We start from the raw sequence: 16,991 nt of genomic DNA, 5'->3' as shown, positions 1-16,991 counted from the left end.
GGGTAGCTTCGAGAACACTGTCCAGCCAACTTTGTAACCAGAGGTTCAACTGAATAGAATCTGAATCACATGCACCACAAGGTCTATGCAGCCTCAACTTAAGATGGCTCCCCGGCCTGGCTTTGCACTGCAAAGTTTGCAGCAGCACGTGCAACAAAATGGCGTCCAGCATTCAAAAACCCCCTCAGCTTGCATTAACTAGCCACACACAAGGCATGCAAGCTCCACCCCCCAGTCGTTCTTAGACTTCTTATTGGGTGAGCAACACATCCAAGCAACACAGTTGGAGCCTCCCTCCTCCCTGGCCAGCAGGGAGGGAGGGAGAGGAGCTGCTTCCTTTGAAATTTAAGGGACATCATTTAAGGGACATTTAAGGGACATCTATCAATAAGGGACAGCAGCGGGACATGGCGCCGGAATAAGGGATTGTCCCTTCAAATAAGGGACACTTGACAGCTATGACTATATTTCTTTTTCTTACTACCATATGTCAAATCTAACTGTTAGAGAGTGAGAGTGAGTGAGTGAGTGAGTGTGTGTGTGTGTGTGTGTGTGTGTGTGTGTGTTAAAGGTGTACTTTTGAGTCTAGTGCCACCCGCTGCTGGAATATACCTCGCCCCCAGACAACTTTCCACCAAGTTAATGCTGTCCTCGAGCAGAAAAAGGTTTTCCACCCCATGAGCTAAAGAGAGATCAGGACTGAGAGAATTTCATAGAGAAGCACCTATGTCCCCGGGTTGTGTGTGTGTGTGTGTGTGGATCACTTCAGTTTCTTTTTCGACCCACCTGCTGGTCTCTCTTTCATATGCTCAATTTATTATAAAGCTTAGTACCAAACCAAGTCTCAACTAAGCAATTACACAAATCTCAGAGTGCAAATGGTATTATCTGCAAAGTGTCTAACACATTTTAAACTTGCTCTGCAAATAAGAACGCAATTATGACAACTAGCTGTGATCTCCCTAGAGAACAGTCCTAAAGGGCGGTTGAAATTAGGGCAGCTTGCTCACTTGTTAGTGACACTGATCTTGTCAGATTTTTGCCGTTGTTCGCATTCTTCCACAGGAGTTGCATCTGGAAACCCAGGCCAGCCACTTCTCCTTTGCCTGGGAAGATGTTTGAAAGCACCCCTTCTTATTCTTAAAGCCTTTGCTACTGAGTTAGAGCTGCTCTAACTCATATGTATAAGAATAGACGTTATTGGGCAAAGCATGGGTCAATAATCACAGCAAAAGCAGCATGGCATGAGGAGGGACCATGGCTCAGTAGCAGATGTCTGCTTTGAATCTCTAAATAGGGCTAGAAATGAAATCCCAGGGAGCTTCTACCAGTCAGTGCAGACAATACAGTGGTACCTCGGGTTAAGTACTTAATTCGTTCTGGAGGTCCGTACTTAACCTGAAACCGTTCTTAACCCGAAGCACCACTTTAGCTAATGGGGCCTCCTGCTGCTGCCGCGCCGCTGGAGCACGATTTCTGTTCCTGAAGCAAAGTTCTTAACCTGAAGCACTATTTCTGGGTTAGCGGAGTCTGTAACCTGAAGCGTATGTAACCTGAGGTACCACTGTACTGAGCTAGATAGATCAAGGATCTGCCTAAATATAAGGCAGCTTCCTATGTGCCTTACATACTCATTTTAGCAAAAGGGAAGAGAATTTAGTCTTCGGTCTATCCAGATATGTTTGTTTCTGATTTTTTTAGAAAAAGGCTTCAGCTCTAGCTGGTAGAATTATTATTATTTTAAAGTCATTGTTTTAATGTGTGTGTGTGTGCATTACTATCTTTGACAAGGATACAGTAATGAAAGTGGATTTTAAATATCAGGACTGATGCAAGTCATGGGGGGAAAAAATCTCAGTGTGTTGGTATTGCTCCTTAATCACTCAATACTTTTTCAGCATTATTCAAGTCCAACCAATTATGCCAAAGCATTTGTAAAAGAATAATGCCAGCTAGATCTCCTTGACAAGAGATAATCTAATGAGCAAGAACTGCTGTTCTTTTAACAAATTAGAAGTTTTAAATTTTTGCAAAGTTGCAATATCCTTAATAGAATGAGCATTTCCTCACAGTTGCCAACAGTCCTAAGTTAAGAGCCCTGGAATTCATCTATGCCAGGCATGTGGGGATATGCAGTATGAGAAGGCAAAAACCTATTGCATTTGCTCTGCCTCAAACGGTAATGAATGGCTGCATGATTCAAGTGATAAGCCTGATCCATTATAGAATGGAAAATCCTTCTCTGTCCCATTTTAGCCATAGACTCTGTTGAAGAAAGCAACCTCCTGGACAATCAGATAAACCAAGACAACCAATTAAAAGCCGTAATTCTATGCTTTCTCGCTGTCTCTCGCTTTGCTTTCAGAAGTGTCAGTAGGTATGCTCTCTTCAAAGCTTGTGGCTTTCCAATAGCTTTGAATAGGCATTTCTATCTCAAATCCTGTAGGCAAGGTATTATCTCATATTTGATTCTCCTCTCAGCACAGGACAGGGTAAGCAGCAGCAGACAATTTCATTCTCACTTCCATTCAGTTTCCCCTACGGAAACTAAAATCAATTCTTTATTAGACCAATTGCATTGCTTCAGACAACAACATTTCGGTGCCATAGTTCTTCCTAGTGTCATGGTTTCAAATTCATCCCTCATACTGGTCCACCCCACCTATCTCCGGCTGCTGCCACCAGACTTTACATTTCAAAGCCTTTCCCCACTAGTTATGAGGCAACGAATGACTGTGCACCTCAAGCAGCCACAACACAGTAGTCCCTTCTCTATGTTAACATTTGCAAATAATGCATATCCCAGACACATTGCACAAGAAAGTTTTGAGACCTTCTGATAAAAGCCGTCCAAAATCCTTAAGGATACGTATTGCGTGGCCAGGTTGACATTGTTTGTTGCAAATAAACGTAAGAGATGTTTGAAAACTTCCCAAAAAGTTATAAAGAAGACTGGAGTTTTGCAAATGGGCCCTTTAAATGAGATAGTGGTTGATGACTCCTCCTTGTTGCTAATTAGATTGCTTTGTCAAGTTTGGACGCTGATAGGTATTGGTGTCCCGTTCAAAATAAAAGGATTAAGTTCTGCTTTAAAAAAATTAAATCTTTATTTACTTACTAAAATTTTTATCCAGACCTTCCTCCAAGGAGTTCAGGATTTCCCTGGCCTGCAACAGATTTCGTCAAGGCACACTAGTTAAATGGGTTGACAACAGGCAACCAATATTAGTGGTGGAACTGGGTTTCATAAATAAAGCAGTAAGATGCCTTGAGGGGCTGGGTTCTCGTAGTATAATGCAATCCATCAGTGTAATGGAGTAACAAAGACAAACAAACCCCACAAAAACCTACAAAGTAACATTAACACCAAAGCCTGAATAGAAAAACCAATCTGCCCCATATGTATATACATTAGTGGCTTACAAAGTAGGCCTAGCATTAGGGGATGCAAATGATCCCATTCTAATGCTCACATTCTCCATCCTTGAACAAGCACAACAAGCTCTTGAATCTGTGCCTTGAATCTTGAATCTGTTAAAAACAGATCTATTTCTTTCTTCTAGAATGGATGGGAGATTCCATCACCAGCTTTACTTAGCCTTTAATCGACAGTGGAACTTCCTAAGGTTACCTGTGCCTTCAAATGATATGCACTGGAGGTGGGTGGGTGGGTGGATTTTACTTTTTCTAACCTATCTTGAAGACTTTCCCCAAAGAAATTTACGTTACAGAATACAGTCGTACCTTGGTTTTTGAACAGCGTAGTTCTCGAACATTTTGGCTCCTGAACTCCACAAACTGGGACTGTTCTGGTTTGCGAACTATTTTTGGAAGTTGAACATGCAATAGGGCTTCCGATTGGCTGCAAGAGCTTCCTGCAGCCAATCAGAAGCTGCGCTTTGGTTTCTGAACATTTTGGAAGTTGAATAGACTTCTGGAATGGATTCCATTTGACTTCCAAGGTACAACTGTATGTCATTTAAAGACTATGACATGCAGTTACGGTCTTAGCTTGCTACTGTATGGGCTGGAATCATTTGCTCTGTTGGTACATAGTACAAGAACGGTATAAGAACAAACATAGGTAAATGCTGTTGTTCCTGAGTGCAAGTCAAAGCTGACACCTTAGTATTAGGTGCTGCCACTGTTTGCTTGGGTCTATATCTCTCCCAGTCTTCGCCAGAAACTTTTGTTCTATTAATAATATGATCTATGATCAGTTACAATCAGTAAACTACAACGTCACGCTTCGATTAACTTCATGCTTTATGAGAAGCTGGGATAGTAGAGCCAAGCCTTGAAAGAGTATATTATGGACTGTAATAGCTGCACGTTCAACTTCCAGGATTATAGTCTTCCTTCAAACAATATTTTTGTAACTTCAATAAGTCAATTTTATCTGGATACAGAAGATCTGGATTCAGAAAATAAAAAGTAAGGAAGAAACGTATTTCTGCACTACACAACAATGCATCAAATGTATTATACACTACACAACAAGAAATCATCTTAGAGTTTCAGTACAATGTATAAAATAAAGATTCACAGATCTACAATTTAATAAATTGCTGTGTTGCAGGATGCCTTTGAACAAGATGAGGTGCTTTCCTTGGTATGAGGTTGTAATACAAAACTGTGTAAATGAACAGAAGGTTGAAGTAATTACGTATTGAACTATTCAAATCCAAATCTATTGCCATGCTTACAAAATATGCAACTTGCAAAAAGGCTAAGTTTAATTTTTCGCCGCACTTCCATCTACAATGGAAGGGCCACTGAAGGAGCTGAAATGTGCCGTAGCAGATATTAAGTTGCACATTATGTCTGGCACTGCAGTGTTAAATATCCACATAACCATATACCATCACCGCCAGCCCATGCTGCCCACCCACATTTAGCTCTTTAAAACTCTCTCTGCTTGGAACAGGCCTCGCAGATTAATGTGTCTTTTGCCTCCTCACAATAATTTAGGGAAAAGTTAATTAGAGAAGCGGAATCCAACACTGACCCAGAAGGACCCCATTAAAATGTTTGCTGCAGCTGGATAAAATTGCCATTTGTAGAACCAATTTTGTTTACAATCTGCATCCACCATCCCAGTTTCTTTTTTCAGAAAGACCTACTTCAGGATAGGGCTACCCTCTGTAACTTTATCAGGCATTTTAAGAACATGGGCATCATAAAGGGGCAGAGCAGAGTAATGCTTATCAGAGTCCAATTAATGAAAAATCTGGAAAAAGAGAGACTAGTCGGCATGCTATGACTCCGTTATATGTATAGATGATCATCAGACAGAAAGGTGGATAGATTTTAACAGCTGGCTCTTGGCACACTAATACATTTCTGGCAGATGAATGAGCGGTGTCCTTCTGAGAGGGAAATGACAAATGTGCGTAGCTTTTATAACTTGTAAACAACATTCTAGAGGTGTGAATAGAAGCAGGAATACTCATTTAGGACCTAGCAGTGCTTTTTCTTCTGGTAGCTCAGATGACATTATTTCAACCAAGTGCACTTTAATAAAAACAATTATGTTCTGCTACAGTGAACAAACCTGTTTTCATCTATTCCAAGGGGAGTATTGCGTTTTTTCTGATTACACCCGGCGCTTATAAAGTATTTTCATTTAAAGCAAAATGGTGTTTTCAAAAAACATCCAGACATTGCAGCAGCAATATTAACAGGAACAGATAAAGTGAGGGGGAAATAAATGTGAAGTGTTTTAATCCACCAAAGCCAATGCAGCCCGCAGAGAAGACACAGAAAAGAAGAAGCAGCCTTACCTTGAATTCTTTTTCAATATTAGCCAGTTTAGCAAGCTCATTACTGAGTTCTAGAGCAGTGAGAACCGGGTCTTCGCTAGACAGAGACAGGTAGGCAGGACTTGCCAAGCCCTTGTATGCATTTATCCTTGATCTGGAATGGCTGAAAGAATCATGCTTTTGTTTCTCAGTACAATCGTTGCACTTGCAGAAATAATCATGAGGTCTCTCTATCCTCGCACCTTTCATTAACAGCATGTGCACCACCTCATACTTCTGACAGTGGGCTGCTAAAATGATGGGTGTGATGTCTGGGGAGAATCGGGTGCCGTCTTCATCGTAAGAATAAAAGTCATCATCCTGGAGCTCCTGCTCACAAGGGCTCAAAGTCAGCCGCTTGCTAGCTGCAAACCCGGGATGATTCAAGATTGCTTCCACAATCCGGACATACCCTTTGCTAATTGCAAGCAGCAGGGCATCTCCGATCCGTGCCAGGTTCTCCTTCTTCAACAGAAGTTCTGTCACTTCCAAATGTTCATTCCCCACGGCGAGCTGCAAGGCATTTTGGCCCATGTAGTCGACACAGTTGACATTCAAAGTTTTTGACTCTTCCAGCATTTTGCGTACCACAGGGATGTTCCCATACTCTGCCGCGTCCAGAAAGCGCTCTTCCTCTGCCGTAAGACTTGTGCCCCTCTCGTTGAACATAAAAGCTGGACCTCTGATTGCTTGCCGCCTTCCCTTTTCCCTCATCACAGTCATGCGCCTCAAAGAAGGGCTTCCATCAATGGTCCTAATGAGCAGAAACAATGCATTTGGAATATTTTCATAGCTGTCATTGTCTTGCAAGAGCCTCTCTAGAAATCTACACTCTTGGGCTGGAGTGGCCCAAGTTAAATAGGTGAAGCATACAATAGGTGAAGACAGGTCAATCACAAAAAAAGAATCCACACTGCACACCTGGATTAACTGATAATGACTGCTCCCCACTTCAAATGGTGGGCGCTTTTTGTGTGGCAGCGCACAGCCCCTGATCCCACACAATTCCCGGCAATTTGGCCTGGCTTCACCTCCCCACGCGGGAGGTTCCCGCCCAACCTCAGACAATAAACCAATCCCAGCTAGGGAGGTGTTGCCAGGGGAGTCGACCAGGTAGGGTTGGGACTGCCCTGCACACACAATAGAGCAGGCTTCCTCAATCTCGGCCCTCCAGATGTTTAGAGACTACAACTCCCATCATCCCTGACCACTGGTCCTGCTAGCTAGGGATCATGGGAGTTGTAGTCCAAAAACATCTGAGGGGGCCAAGGTTGAGGAAGCCTGCAATAGAGGGTGGAACTTACCTGGGAGTTGGTCTCCCTACATCTGAAAGTTTAATAAAGTTGTGGCCAATTTTAATCCCATAACATGTTGTCATGAGTCATTATTCCGCCTGGGGGTCGCCTGGGGTCGGGAGAGTCTCTGCCTGGCCATGCAATAAGAATTTAACAACCACCTACAGAGCAACACCATTACAGCTCACTTAGAACAGCAGGCAGTCATAGCAATATCCCTTGCAGTCTTGAAGAGGCATAGCTTCTTACAGACCACCTTCTGTGCTTTCCATTTTCACAGACCCAAGCCCAAGTCTCTGGACCACTGACCAATATCATCCCTGACTGATAGTCACATTGGCTGAAGCCGATGGAGGTGGAGTCCAACTGCATCTGAAAGGCTACAACTCTCTCATACTTACAAGGCCATGCAGTAAACTTTGAAACCACAGGCTTTCATTTCCTTCTTCCCTTGCACCCTAGTACCCACCTCACTCGGGATGGAGAAGAATAATAAATTCAGCAAATGAAACTCAGTTTTTATAGGGTGAGAACATTCTTCTAAATGTACAGTGTTTTGTCAGCAGAGATAAATAGCCCAATAAATATATTGTGACAATGTCATATATTTGATGTGCCCGATATGTCTTCCCAAAATAAATTACTATTAGAAAGTAGCTTGTATTTCATTGACAAGACTCTTGCCTGGCATTTGAAAAAGCATTTTTCTTTTCTGTGGTCCTGCATATCCAGACAGCTAGCTAAAGGGAACATATATAATCAAATAAAATAAGGAACCAAGATGCACTGTAATTCCTGCACAACCAAATTGGCTATTGAAGTTTGAGAATTTAATGCTGATGTGTTTTTTTAATCTACTTACTGTGTAATGGTGGTTGCTTGTGATAAATTTTCTGGCAGGAGATTGCATGGGGGTGGAATTTACTGTGATAAATGTTAGTTATTATTCAAGTATGTTTTAAATATATGGTTACTAGGAAAGTAGTCCTGAGACCTTCAGGAATAATGCAATGTTTAAATAAAATAGCAATTATAATAATAATCAATGTTAATGAAAATATTGTTGCTGTAACAGTTCAAGAATTAGACACCAAAACTCACTATGCCACAGTTAAGCACTTTTCAGTCCAATCAATTTCAAAGGGAGAACACTTAACAGTCCTCCTGAAATCAATGAAACAAAGTTATTAATTGTAGCAGACTGTAGGTTAATTATTCTATCCTGTTTGTCCTTATCAACTGAGAGCATGGAAAACTAGCACCTAAGAGCATGTGCAACAAAAGCCATACTCAAACTGCCATACATTTGTTAACTCAAAACCAACAGGTAAGGTAGAAAGCAGAGGTGCAACCACAGCCAGCATAGCCAATGGTCAGGGATGATGGGAGTTGTAGTATAAAGTATCTGGAGGACACCAGGTTGAGGAGAATGGTAGCGTGCAAACACTGAATAGCAGGCAAACTCATTTATTTTCCTCTGAAAATGACAGCTAGCATGTTTTACGATAATGGTATTTCAATCAATCTAAATTTTAAACATAGTGGAAATCACAAAAGATGCAAGTGTTTGTTTCACATGAAAATGTGTTAAAAAAAATTATCCTAGCATGTTTTGAGTATCATAAGGTCTTCAACAGGGGAGAAAGAATCTAAAGTGCTCATTAACAGATCATATTACAAAACGCTTTCTAAAAACACCTGCCATTAACAGACTGAGTAGCACACTCTCTGAGAATTTGTGAATGGGTGCAGTCCTCTTTTTCTACCCACCTCTAACTGGACCCAGTTCTAAATTAACTGCAGTAATTAAAAAAAAAACAAAAAAACCAAATTTCCTCCTAATGATTTCCTGTCAGATTTAATATCTATTATTAAAAACATTTCCTAGAAGGGCAATTATTAAAAAATAACTTGTAAAAATGGGGGATTTTCTGGAAGTCTTCTAGAGAAGTGGTTCATGTTAGCATGAAATGATGAAGTCCTGGCATGTTAGTGTGAGACCATGATGGGAATTTTTTCATCACTGGGTAGGTTCATATTCTTTTCCAATACAGTGGTACCTCTGGTTACGAACTTAATTCGTTCCGGAGGTCCGTTCGTAACCTGAAACTGTTCTTAACCTGAAGCACCACTTTAGCTAATGGGGCCTCCTGCTGCCGCCGTGCCACCAGCGCACAATTTCTGTTCTCATCCCGAGGTAACGTTCTTAACCCGAGGTACTATTTCCAGTTTAGCGGAGTCTGTAACCCGAAGTGTTTGTAACCCGAGGTACCACGGTATTCCCATTCATGTATTTCACAAAGAGACACACAAACAATTTATACAGTGGAACCTTGGGTTGCGGACGTAATCCGTGACGGAGGCACATTCGCAACCTGCAGCGTTCACATCCTGAAGCGCCGCGTCTGCGCAGATGCCAGTGCGATTTGGCGCTTCTGTGCGTGTGGCGAAACTCAGAAGTAACCCGTTCAGGTACTTCCGGGTTTCCCGCGGTCCACAACCCAAAAACACGTAACCTGAAGCAGCCGTAACATGAGGCATGACTGTACTTCCCATTTATCTCATCCTAGTCTTTCTTCCCCTCCCCACCCCCAACAAATACTGAACTGCTGGAAAAGTTGGAGGGAAAATTTTTAATCTCAGAATATGTTTATAATTTGAAACATTTTGTAAAGAACATCCACTGTGACGCATTGCAGCAAAATGAGACAAAGTATACAATACTAGCAGCGCCAGCCCTGCCATTAGACAGAGGGCAAATGCCACCTAAGGCAGCAGATGCTGGGAAGTGGGAAGTAGCAGCAAATTGTTGGGATGAGAGAGCAGTGTAGGCCAAGAAGCCTGTCCTGAACCCTCTAAAACAGCCTTAATGGGATGCTGTTCCATCATCAGTGCTGAAACAAGGTTTGAATGGCCTGCCTTGCAAACTTCTGCAGATGGGACTGGGGAAATGTGGCGCCATCTTATCCTTCACTCAAGGCAACAACATGACTCACGTTGGCCCTGAAGACTCGTATGAATAAGCAGCAATACTGCCTGAATTAAAAAATGGATACCATTAGCAGCCTTTTTTCTTTTACCTAAATATTCGGTTTTAAACTTAAAGGCTATAGGGTGCTGTTTAGAAACAACCCTCTCTCTCTGTCTCTCTCAAACTTTAATTAATGGAATTTGAAAGCATTTGCTACTTACAAAGCTAAACCCAGCAAAACATTACCAGAATATATAGCTAAAAATGGCAGCTGTAGTTCTTGAATGTGCAAACTGAAAGGCTCTTAAGCTCTCTTCTGCCACCATCCAAATTCAGAATTGTGTCTTGAATTAATAACCTTTGGCAAATGCACACAACAGATGCTGAATTTGTTTGATAGTCCAAAGAGGGACCTAGCAAATCAGGAGTTAATTATTCACCTTTTATTTGCAGCTAGTGCGACAATAGCAAAGCTCTGGAATGGTTTTAAGTGCACTGATGTAGAGGATTGGTATTGTTAAGATTTGGCATATAGCCCTGTTAGAAAAGCTTTTGCATAAATGGCAAGTTATTAGGGGGCAAATAGAGAGAGATCAATTTGCAACCATATGGTTCCTTTTTACTGAATACACTTACATACAGGAGCACAGCAGAGCTGTTCCAGCACTACATAAGTCAGTAGGGCTATTATGGGGAGCGCTAGGTAATGGAAACAGACTTTGTCTTGGGTCCACTGGGGTCTCCAATTTCTGTTCAACGAAACAAAAGGAATGTACTTTCTTTCTCTTTGGTTACCTGTGCACGTTGTTAAGATTTTGATAATACTATATCCACCTAAATTGAGGGTGATTTTTGGTGTTTTTCCCCCGACCTGGTCTTCCTTTTTCTCTGTGAGGTGGGTGAATAGTGTTGCTTGTTTGGGGTTGTACTGAGGGGGACAGGAGTTCCTTCCTCTGTCTATTCACATTTTAGAAGAAAAAAAACTTTCAATAAAGAACTATATTATTAAAAAGTTGATGCATACAACTGAGGTGGAAACCGAAGCGTAGAACCATTTGCCACACTTGCTGGCACCTGGCCCTTTAATTAGGCCCAGATACAAGCAAGAAGGCACTAACCAGGCAATGAGGAGACCACATCTGGACATTGCCTGGAGACTCCACCTGTGGGAGAAAGATGGGGTGCTCTCCATCAGCAGGTTGGTGGCAGTAAATGAGCTCATCTTCTGTGCCTTAGGCAGAAAGGAGGGGAGGCAGGAATGATATAAAAAGACAGAGAGAAGAAGGTGGAAAAGCCCAATGGAGACATAAGGAGCAGGTTGGTCAAGCTGGAGGCTTAAATAAGGTGCCTCCACAGAGACTGGGGGGGTGGGGGGGAGTTCTTGCTTCCCTGTTGGAAGGTCTTCTTCAGACTATTCCACTAAGCTCTATTGGGCATGACCTAAGAACAGAGTACACTTTCTCTTGAAAGACCTACACTGGCTCCCAGTACATTTCCAAGCACAATTCAAAGTCTTGGTGCTGACCTTTAAAGCCCTAAACAACCTCGGTCCAGTATACCTGAAGGAGCGTCTCCACCACCATTGTTCTGCCCGGACACTGAGGTCCAGCTCCAAGGGCCTTCTGGCAGTTCCCTCGCTGTGAGAAGCCAAGTTACAGGGAACCAGGCAGAGGGCCTTCTTGGTAGTGGCACCCGCCCTGTGGAACGCCCTCTCACCAGATGTCAAAGAGAAAAACAACTACCAGACTTTTAGAAGACATCTGAAGGCAGCCCTGTTTAGGGAAGCTTTTAATGTTTAATAGATTATTATATTTTAGTGTTCTGTTGGAAGCTGCCCCGAGTGGCTGCGGAAACCCAGCCAGATGGGCGGGGTATAAATAATAAATTATTATTACTATTACTATTACTATTACTATTACTATTATTACAGCCTGGATTTAACCCTGCTAAGGGCATTGAGGCACAAGACCCTTGTTTTCCTTGGGGAAGAAACTTTCCTGGAACTCGGAAGCATCTCTGGAAGGAACTGACTGTCCCTGTTGTTTGGGACAAATCATAACCTGAATGAAGTCTGATATAGAGCTGACCTGATGAGACTTAGTGCCATTCTTTTGACATTTTTGGAACATGCCCCCTTGCTTTTGACTGCTCCTTCCTCAGGGGTAGGGCACCCAAGTGAATACAGGAAAGAGCCCCTGTTCCTTTAAGGGCATTTACTGTTCTCTAAACTTGCTCTGGTGTCATATTCACGCCCTAGTGATATAAACAAATGTACAGTGAAATCCTGTACATATCTGTTCAGATGTAAGTGCGGCGGAATTTAATTGGGTTTACTCTCAGGTAAATGGGCAGAGTGTGGAAGCTGTAATTCTGGAAATGAGTTGATGCAACTGTCATAATAAATCCACTTAGGGGGAAACTATGTTCCTAGTGCAGGTGAAAGTGGCAGGGAAACCTTTTAAATAAATTAATAATATCTACATAATCTTGGCAATGGGAGCCTTACTGGGATTTGTGCCAGTTGAAAGCCTTCCTGCACTGAGAGATGTTTTCAGGAAACTTTCTGCAGCAATACTAGGGAAATACTCCCAGAATAGCAACGCTCACTTACAGCCTCATAATTTTTTTTCTTTTAGGTATTTGCATGGATCAGTACACATCAGTACACATCAGAATCAGGAGGGCTTTTATTGCAAGTTAATTAGTACTGGATTTCGTATTACCTTTAGCCACACTTGCTTCATTAGCACATGCTTCACACTGCGGAGCATATGAGCTTCAAATTAAAATGCAATTCAAGAGGAAAATACCTACTTTCTAACAAAAACGGGGCTGCTGGCTTCTGTATACCCCAGTGCACAGTGGCTGTGAAATACCGTATGATGAAGTCTGCTTGTACAGTGGTACCTCGGGTTACATACACTTCAGGTTACATACGCTTCAGGTTACATATGCTTCAGGTTACAGACTTCGCTAACCCAGAAATAGTACCTCGGGTTAAGAACTTTGCTTCAGGATGAGAACAGAAATCGTGCTCTGGCGGCGCGGCGACAGCAGGAGGCCCCAGTAGCTAAAGTGGTGCTTCAGGTTAAGAACAGTTTCAGGTTAAGAACGGACCTCCAGAATGAATTAAGTACTTAACCCGAGGTACCACTGTATATAGCTACACTTGGGAAGAGTCAAGCAAGTTTCTTCTACAATAATTTATAGAGGAGCAAAATAAGAGCAAGGAACACTCTAAACCAGGAATGTGCACACGCCCACAAGTCCCTTGGTCTCTGGTGTCCTGTTGCTTAAGCACGTCCTGTTAGGTTGATTAATTGAGCTCTAGGAACAGCATAGAGCAGAGTTACATCTGCTGCTATGGCAGCTGGGTGGGACAGACTGCAGAAAATGCATTCCAGTCAGCAGCCTCCAACATGCAGAGGCCAAGGGTGGAATGAAAATGATGCTAGTGTTATTCATTCCATAGGGCCCTTAATGGCAGTCCTCCTCTACTCAAACCATCTTAGAGAGTCGCATTATTGTCCATCTAGATAATTACAATTACTATTGCATCATCTAGACAGCATCTTAAAAAGCAGAGACATCACCTTGCCAACAAAGGTCCGTATAGTTAAAGCTATGGTTTTCCCAGTAGTGATGTATGGAAGTGAGAGCTGGACCATAAAGAAGGCCGATTGCCAAAGAATTATGGTGCTGGGGGAGACTCTTGAGAGTCCCATGGACTGCAAGAAGATCAAACCTATCCATTCTGAAGGAAATCAGCCCTGAGTGCTCACTGGAAGGACAGATTGTAAAGCTGAGACTCCAATACTTTGGCCACCTCATGAGAAGACTCCCTGGAAAAGACCCTGATGTTGGGAAAGATGGAGGGCACAAGGAGAAGGGGACGACAGAGGACGAGATGGTTGGACAGTGTTCTCAAAGCTACCAGCATGAGTTTGACCAAACTGCAGGAGGCAGTGGAAGACAAGAGTGCCTGGCATGTTCTGGTCCATGGGGTCACAAAGAGTCGGACACGACTAAATGACTAAACAACAACATTTATATCATCAGTCCACAGCCTCTGTAAAAAAAAAAATACCCTCAGGATGACATTGTAACATGTTCTGTGAACCACCCTGATTCCGGGTATAGGGCAGTATATAAATTTAATAATATAATAAAATAAAACATAACATAACATAACATAACATAAAACATAACATAATCAGGGGTGGGAAACCTTTGGTCCTATGCATGCTGTTGGACTCCCACTCCCATCAACCCAGCAAATAATGAAGGATGATGGGAAATAATGAAGGATGATGGGAGCTGGAATCCAGCATCACTTGGAGGGCCACAGGTTCTTCATATCAGACATGTATCATGATCTTGGATGTTCAAAGCACTACACACATACACACATTGTCTCAGTAAGCTTTGCAGCAACTTTTCTAAAACTTGCCAGAATTGCTACTCTCAGTGTTATCATCATAACATTACAGATGGAGGACTAAAGTTGAGACAAGAGTGGCTTGGTGTGGTTTTAGACTAGTCTCACAGCCGAGTGATAATGTAATCTGGACCATCCAAGTGACAGCCATCATTTTGGCCACTATGCTGCCCCAGATTGCCAAAGGCTTAACTCTTAAACTGGGATTTGCATGTTCCCTTCCTACTGCTTTAGGACAGAAGAAATAGGTTGCAACTTGCAAATCTTAGTATCTCTAAGAGAGGAAGCAATGTACAGCACAATGACCTAGCACCAACATCACCCTGCAGGCACGCAGATCCCAGGAGAGAGCAACTGAACTAGTTGGCCGGATTCTATTTGGATCTGGTGGCTGGGAGCCTGAGCGCAGTGCAGATCCCACAGGGCTGTACTGTATAGGCATGAAGCCAGTGCATGGCAAGGAGATACACAACTGCACTGAACAATTGCAGTGTGCCAAAGGGTCTCTTCTGCCAAGCATTGTCACAGTTGCTGTTCCCAGAGACAGAGGGACTATGTTAGAAGATGCCTGACCCACCTACTGCGTAAGAGTATTTAACTGGGAATTGCAAAAATTAAACAGGCAGCCTCTTACACATTAAACTACATATCCTACCACAGAGCGCTGGGCCTTCCTCTTCACTATCTTCCTACTTATTTCTAGCTCAGTTTCTTTCCTCCCCCCCCCCCCATATGTAATATGGAAGCCACTCTCATTCATTCATACAAACATACACACCAATACACATTCAGAAGGAAGGGCGGGATACAAATTCAATGAATAAAAATAATTCCTATGCACACACTTTCTTGCTAACTCCACAGAACTTGTAGCATCCCATGATGCTCATGCTGAGCCGGTCTGAACTCTAGGTCCGTAGCGGTGCCACTGTCCAAGGTATTTGTGGCTTCAGTTGTTGTTGTTACAGAGAACCAGCCATAACCATATGGAGAGGATATGCAGGGCCCAGGGTTATAAATCAGCCAAATCAAATACAGAGAAGATGGACCACAGGTCTGTTGTACTGCACACAGAAGGTCCCAGGCTCAACCCTTCCCATTCCCAGCTAACATGATCAGGTGTTTGTGACCCAAAGAGCCACTGCCAGAGTGGACAGCACTGGGCTGGATGGACAAATGATACTAATTGGTATAAGGCACCTTCTTATGCTGTACCAATGTGGTACAAAGACCAATGTGAAGAGCTGCCATACCAGGTTTCAGAGACCAATGTAAAGATCTGTGCATGTATGAATGAGGCTAGGGTTTTATTTAAATACTGTAGTAATTTTAATTTTCTATTACCTAAACTGACTGGGAGCTGCATGAACTACATACAGGAGATTTACTTCCCTGTATGTAGGGAAGAGGAGACCGCAAAATATGAAGCTCAACATTAAAAAAACTAAGATTATGGCCACTGGTCCCATCACTTCCTGGCAAATAGAAGGGGAAGAAATGGAGGCAGTGAGAGATTTTACTTTCTTGGTTTCCATGATCACTGCAGATGGTGACAGCAGTCATGAAATTAAAAGATGCCTGCTTATTGAGAGAAAAGCAATGTCAAACCTAGACAGCACTTTAAAAAGCAGAGACAGCACCTTGCCGACAAAGGTCCGTATAGTAAAAGCTATGGTGTTCCCAGTAGTGATATATGGAAGTGAGCTGATCGCCGAAGAATTGATGCTTTTGAATTATGGTGGTGGAGGAGACTCTTGAGAGTCCCATGGACTGCAAGAAGATCAAACCTATCCATTCTGAAGGAAATCAGCCCTGAATGCTCACTGGAAGGACAGATCCTGAAGATGAGGCTCCAATACTTTGGCCACCTCATGAGAAGAAAAGACTCCCTGGAAAAGACCCTGGTGTTGAAAAAAATTGAGGGCACAAGGAGAAGGGACGACAGAGGACGAGATGGTTGGACAGTGTTCTCGAAGCTACCAACATGAGTTTGACCAAACTGCGGGAGGCAGTGGAAGACAGAAGTGCCTGGCATGCTCTGGTCCATGGGGTCATGAAGAGTCGGAAACGACTAAACGACAACAAAACATGCTTAAAATTGGGCTCCATATTTCTTGTGGATTCCACTGCACAGTAATTATGATGGAGCATGGGGTGGAATCAGAACTGCTTGTATGAATCAATTTTAAGTTATAATTGGGGAGATTCAAACAGCTTTCTTCCTTGACTTAAGGAGGTGCACAGTGAAGTCCACCACCCAAAAAAACCCCACCTAATTTTATATTCTGGGTTTGCCGCCTGCTTCAGTTTAATTAATTGCCTCTTTAGAAACACTGTATTTTATAACTCAAAACAAAGATCTCATAACAGAAGCTTTTCATAAAGTGTACACTGAAACAGAGTTATCCCTGAAGACTAAAATACTGAAAAGTGAAAGCAGGCTATGTCCCACCATAAACAGAAAAGATAATTCTCTGAGGCAAAAA

At 42.6% G+C, this 16,991-nt stretch overlaps 1 protein-coding gene across 1 annotated transcript in view; it reads right to left on the bottom strand.

Moving 5' to 3' along the window:
• Window positions 1-16,991, bottom strand: part of TRPC3 (transient receptor potential cation channel subfamily C member 3) — a 58,556-nt gene that overhangs the window by 33,722 nt on the left and 7,843 nt on the right. The window contains exon 2 of the mRNA XM_081876737.1: window positions 5,784-6,555. Within this exon, the coding sequence (XP_081732863.1) occupies window positions 5,784-6,555 (772 nt within the window). The remainder of the gene's footprint in view (window positions 1-5,783; window positions 6,556-16,991) is intronic.

The sequence above is a fragment of the Podarcis erhardii genome (genome assembly GCF_964252035.2).
Source record: "Podarcis erhardii genome assembly, chromosome: 9".
NCBI lineage: Eukaryota > Metazoa > Chordata > Lepidosauria > Squamata > Lacertidae > Podarcis > Podarcis erhardii.
This window is presented reverse-complemented; position numbering and strand designations above follow the sequence as displayed.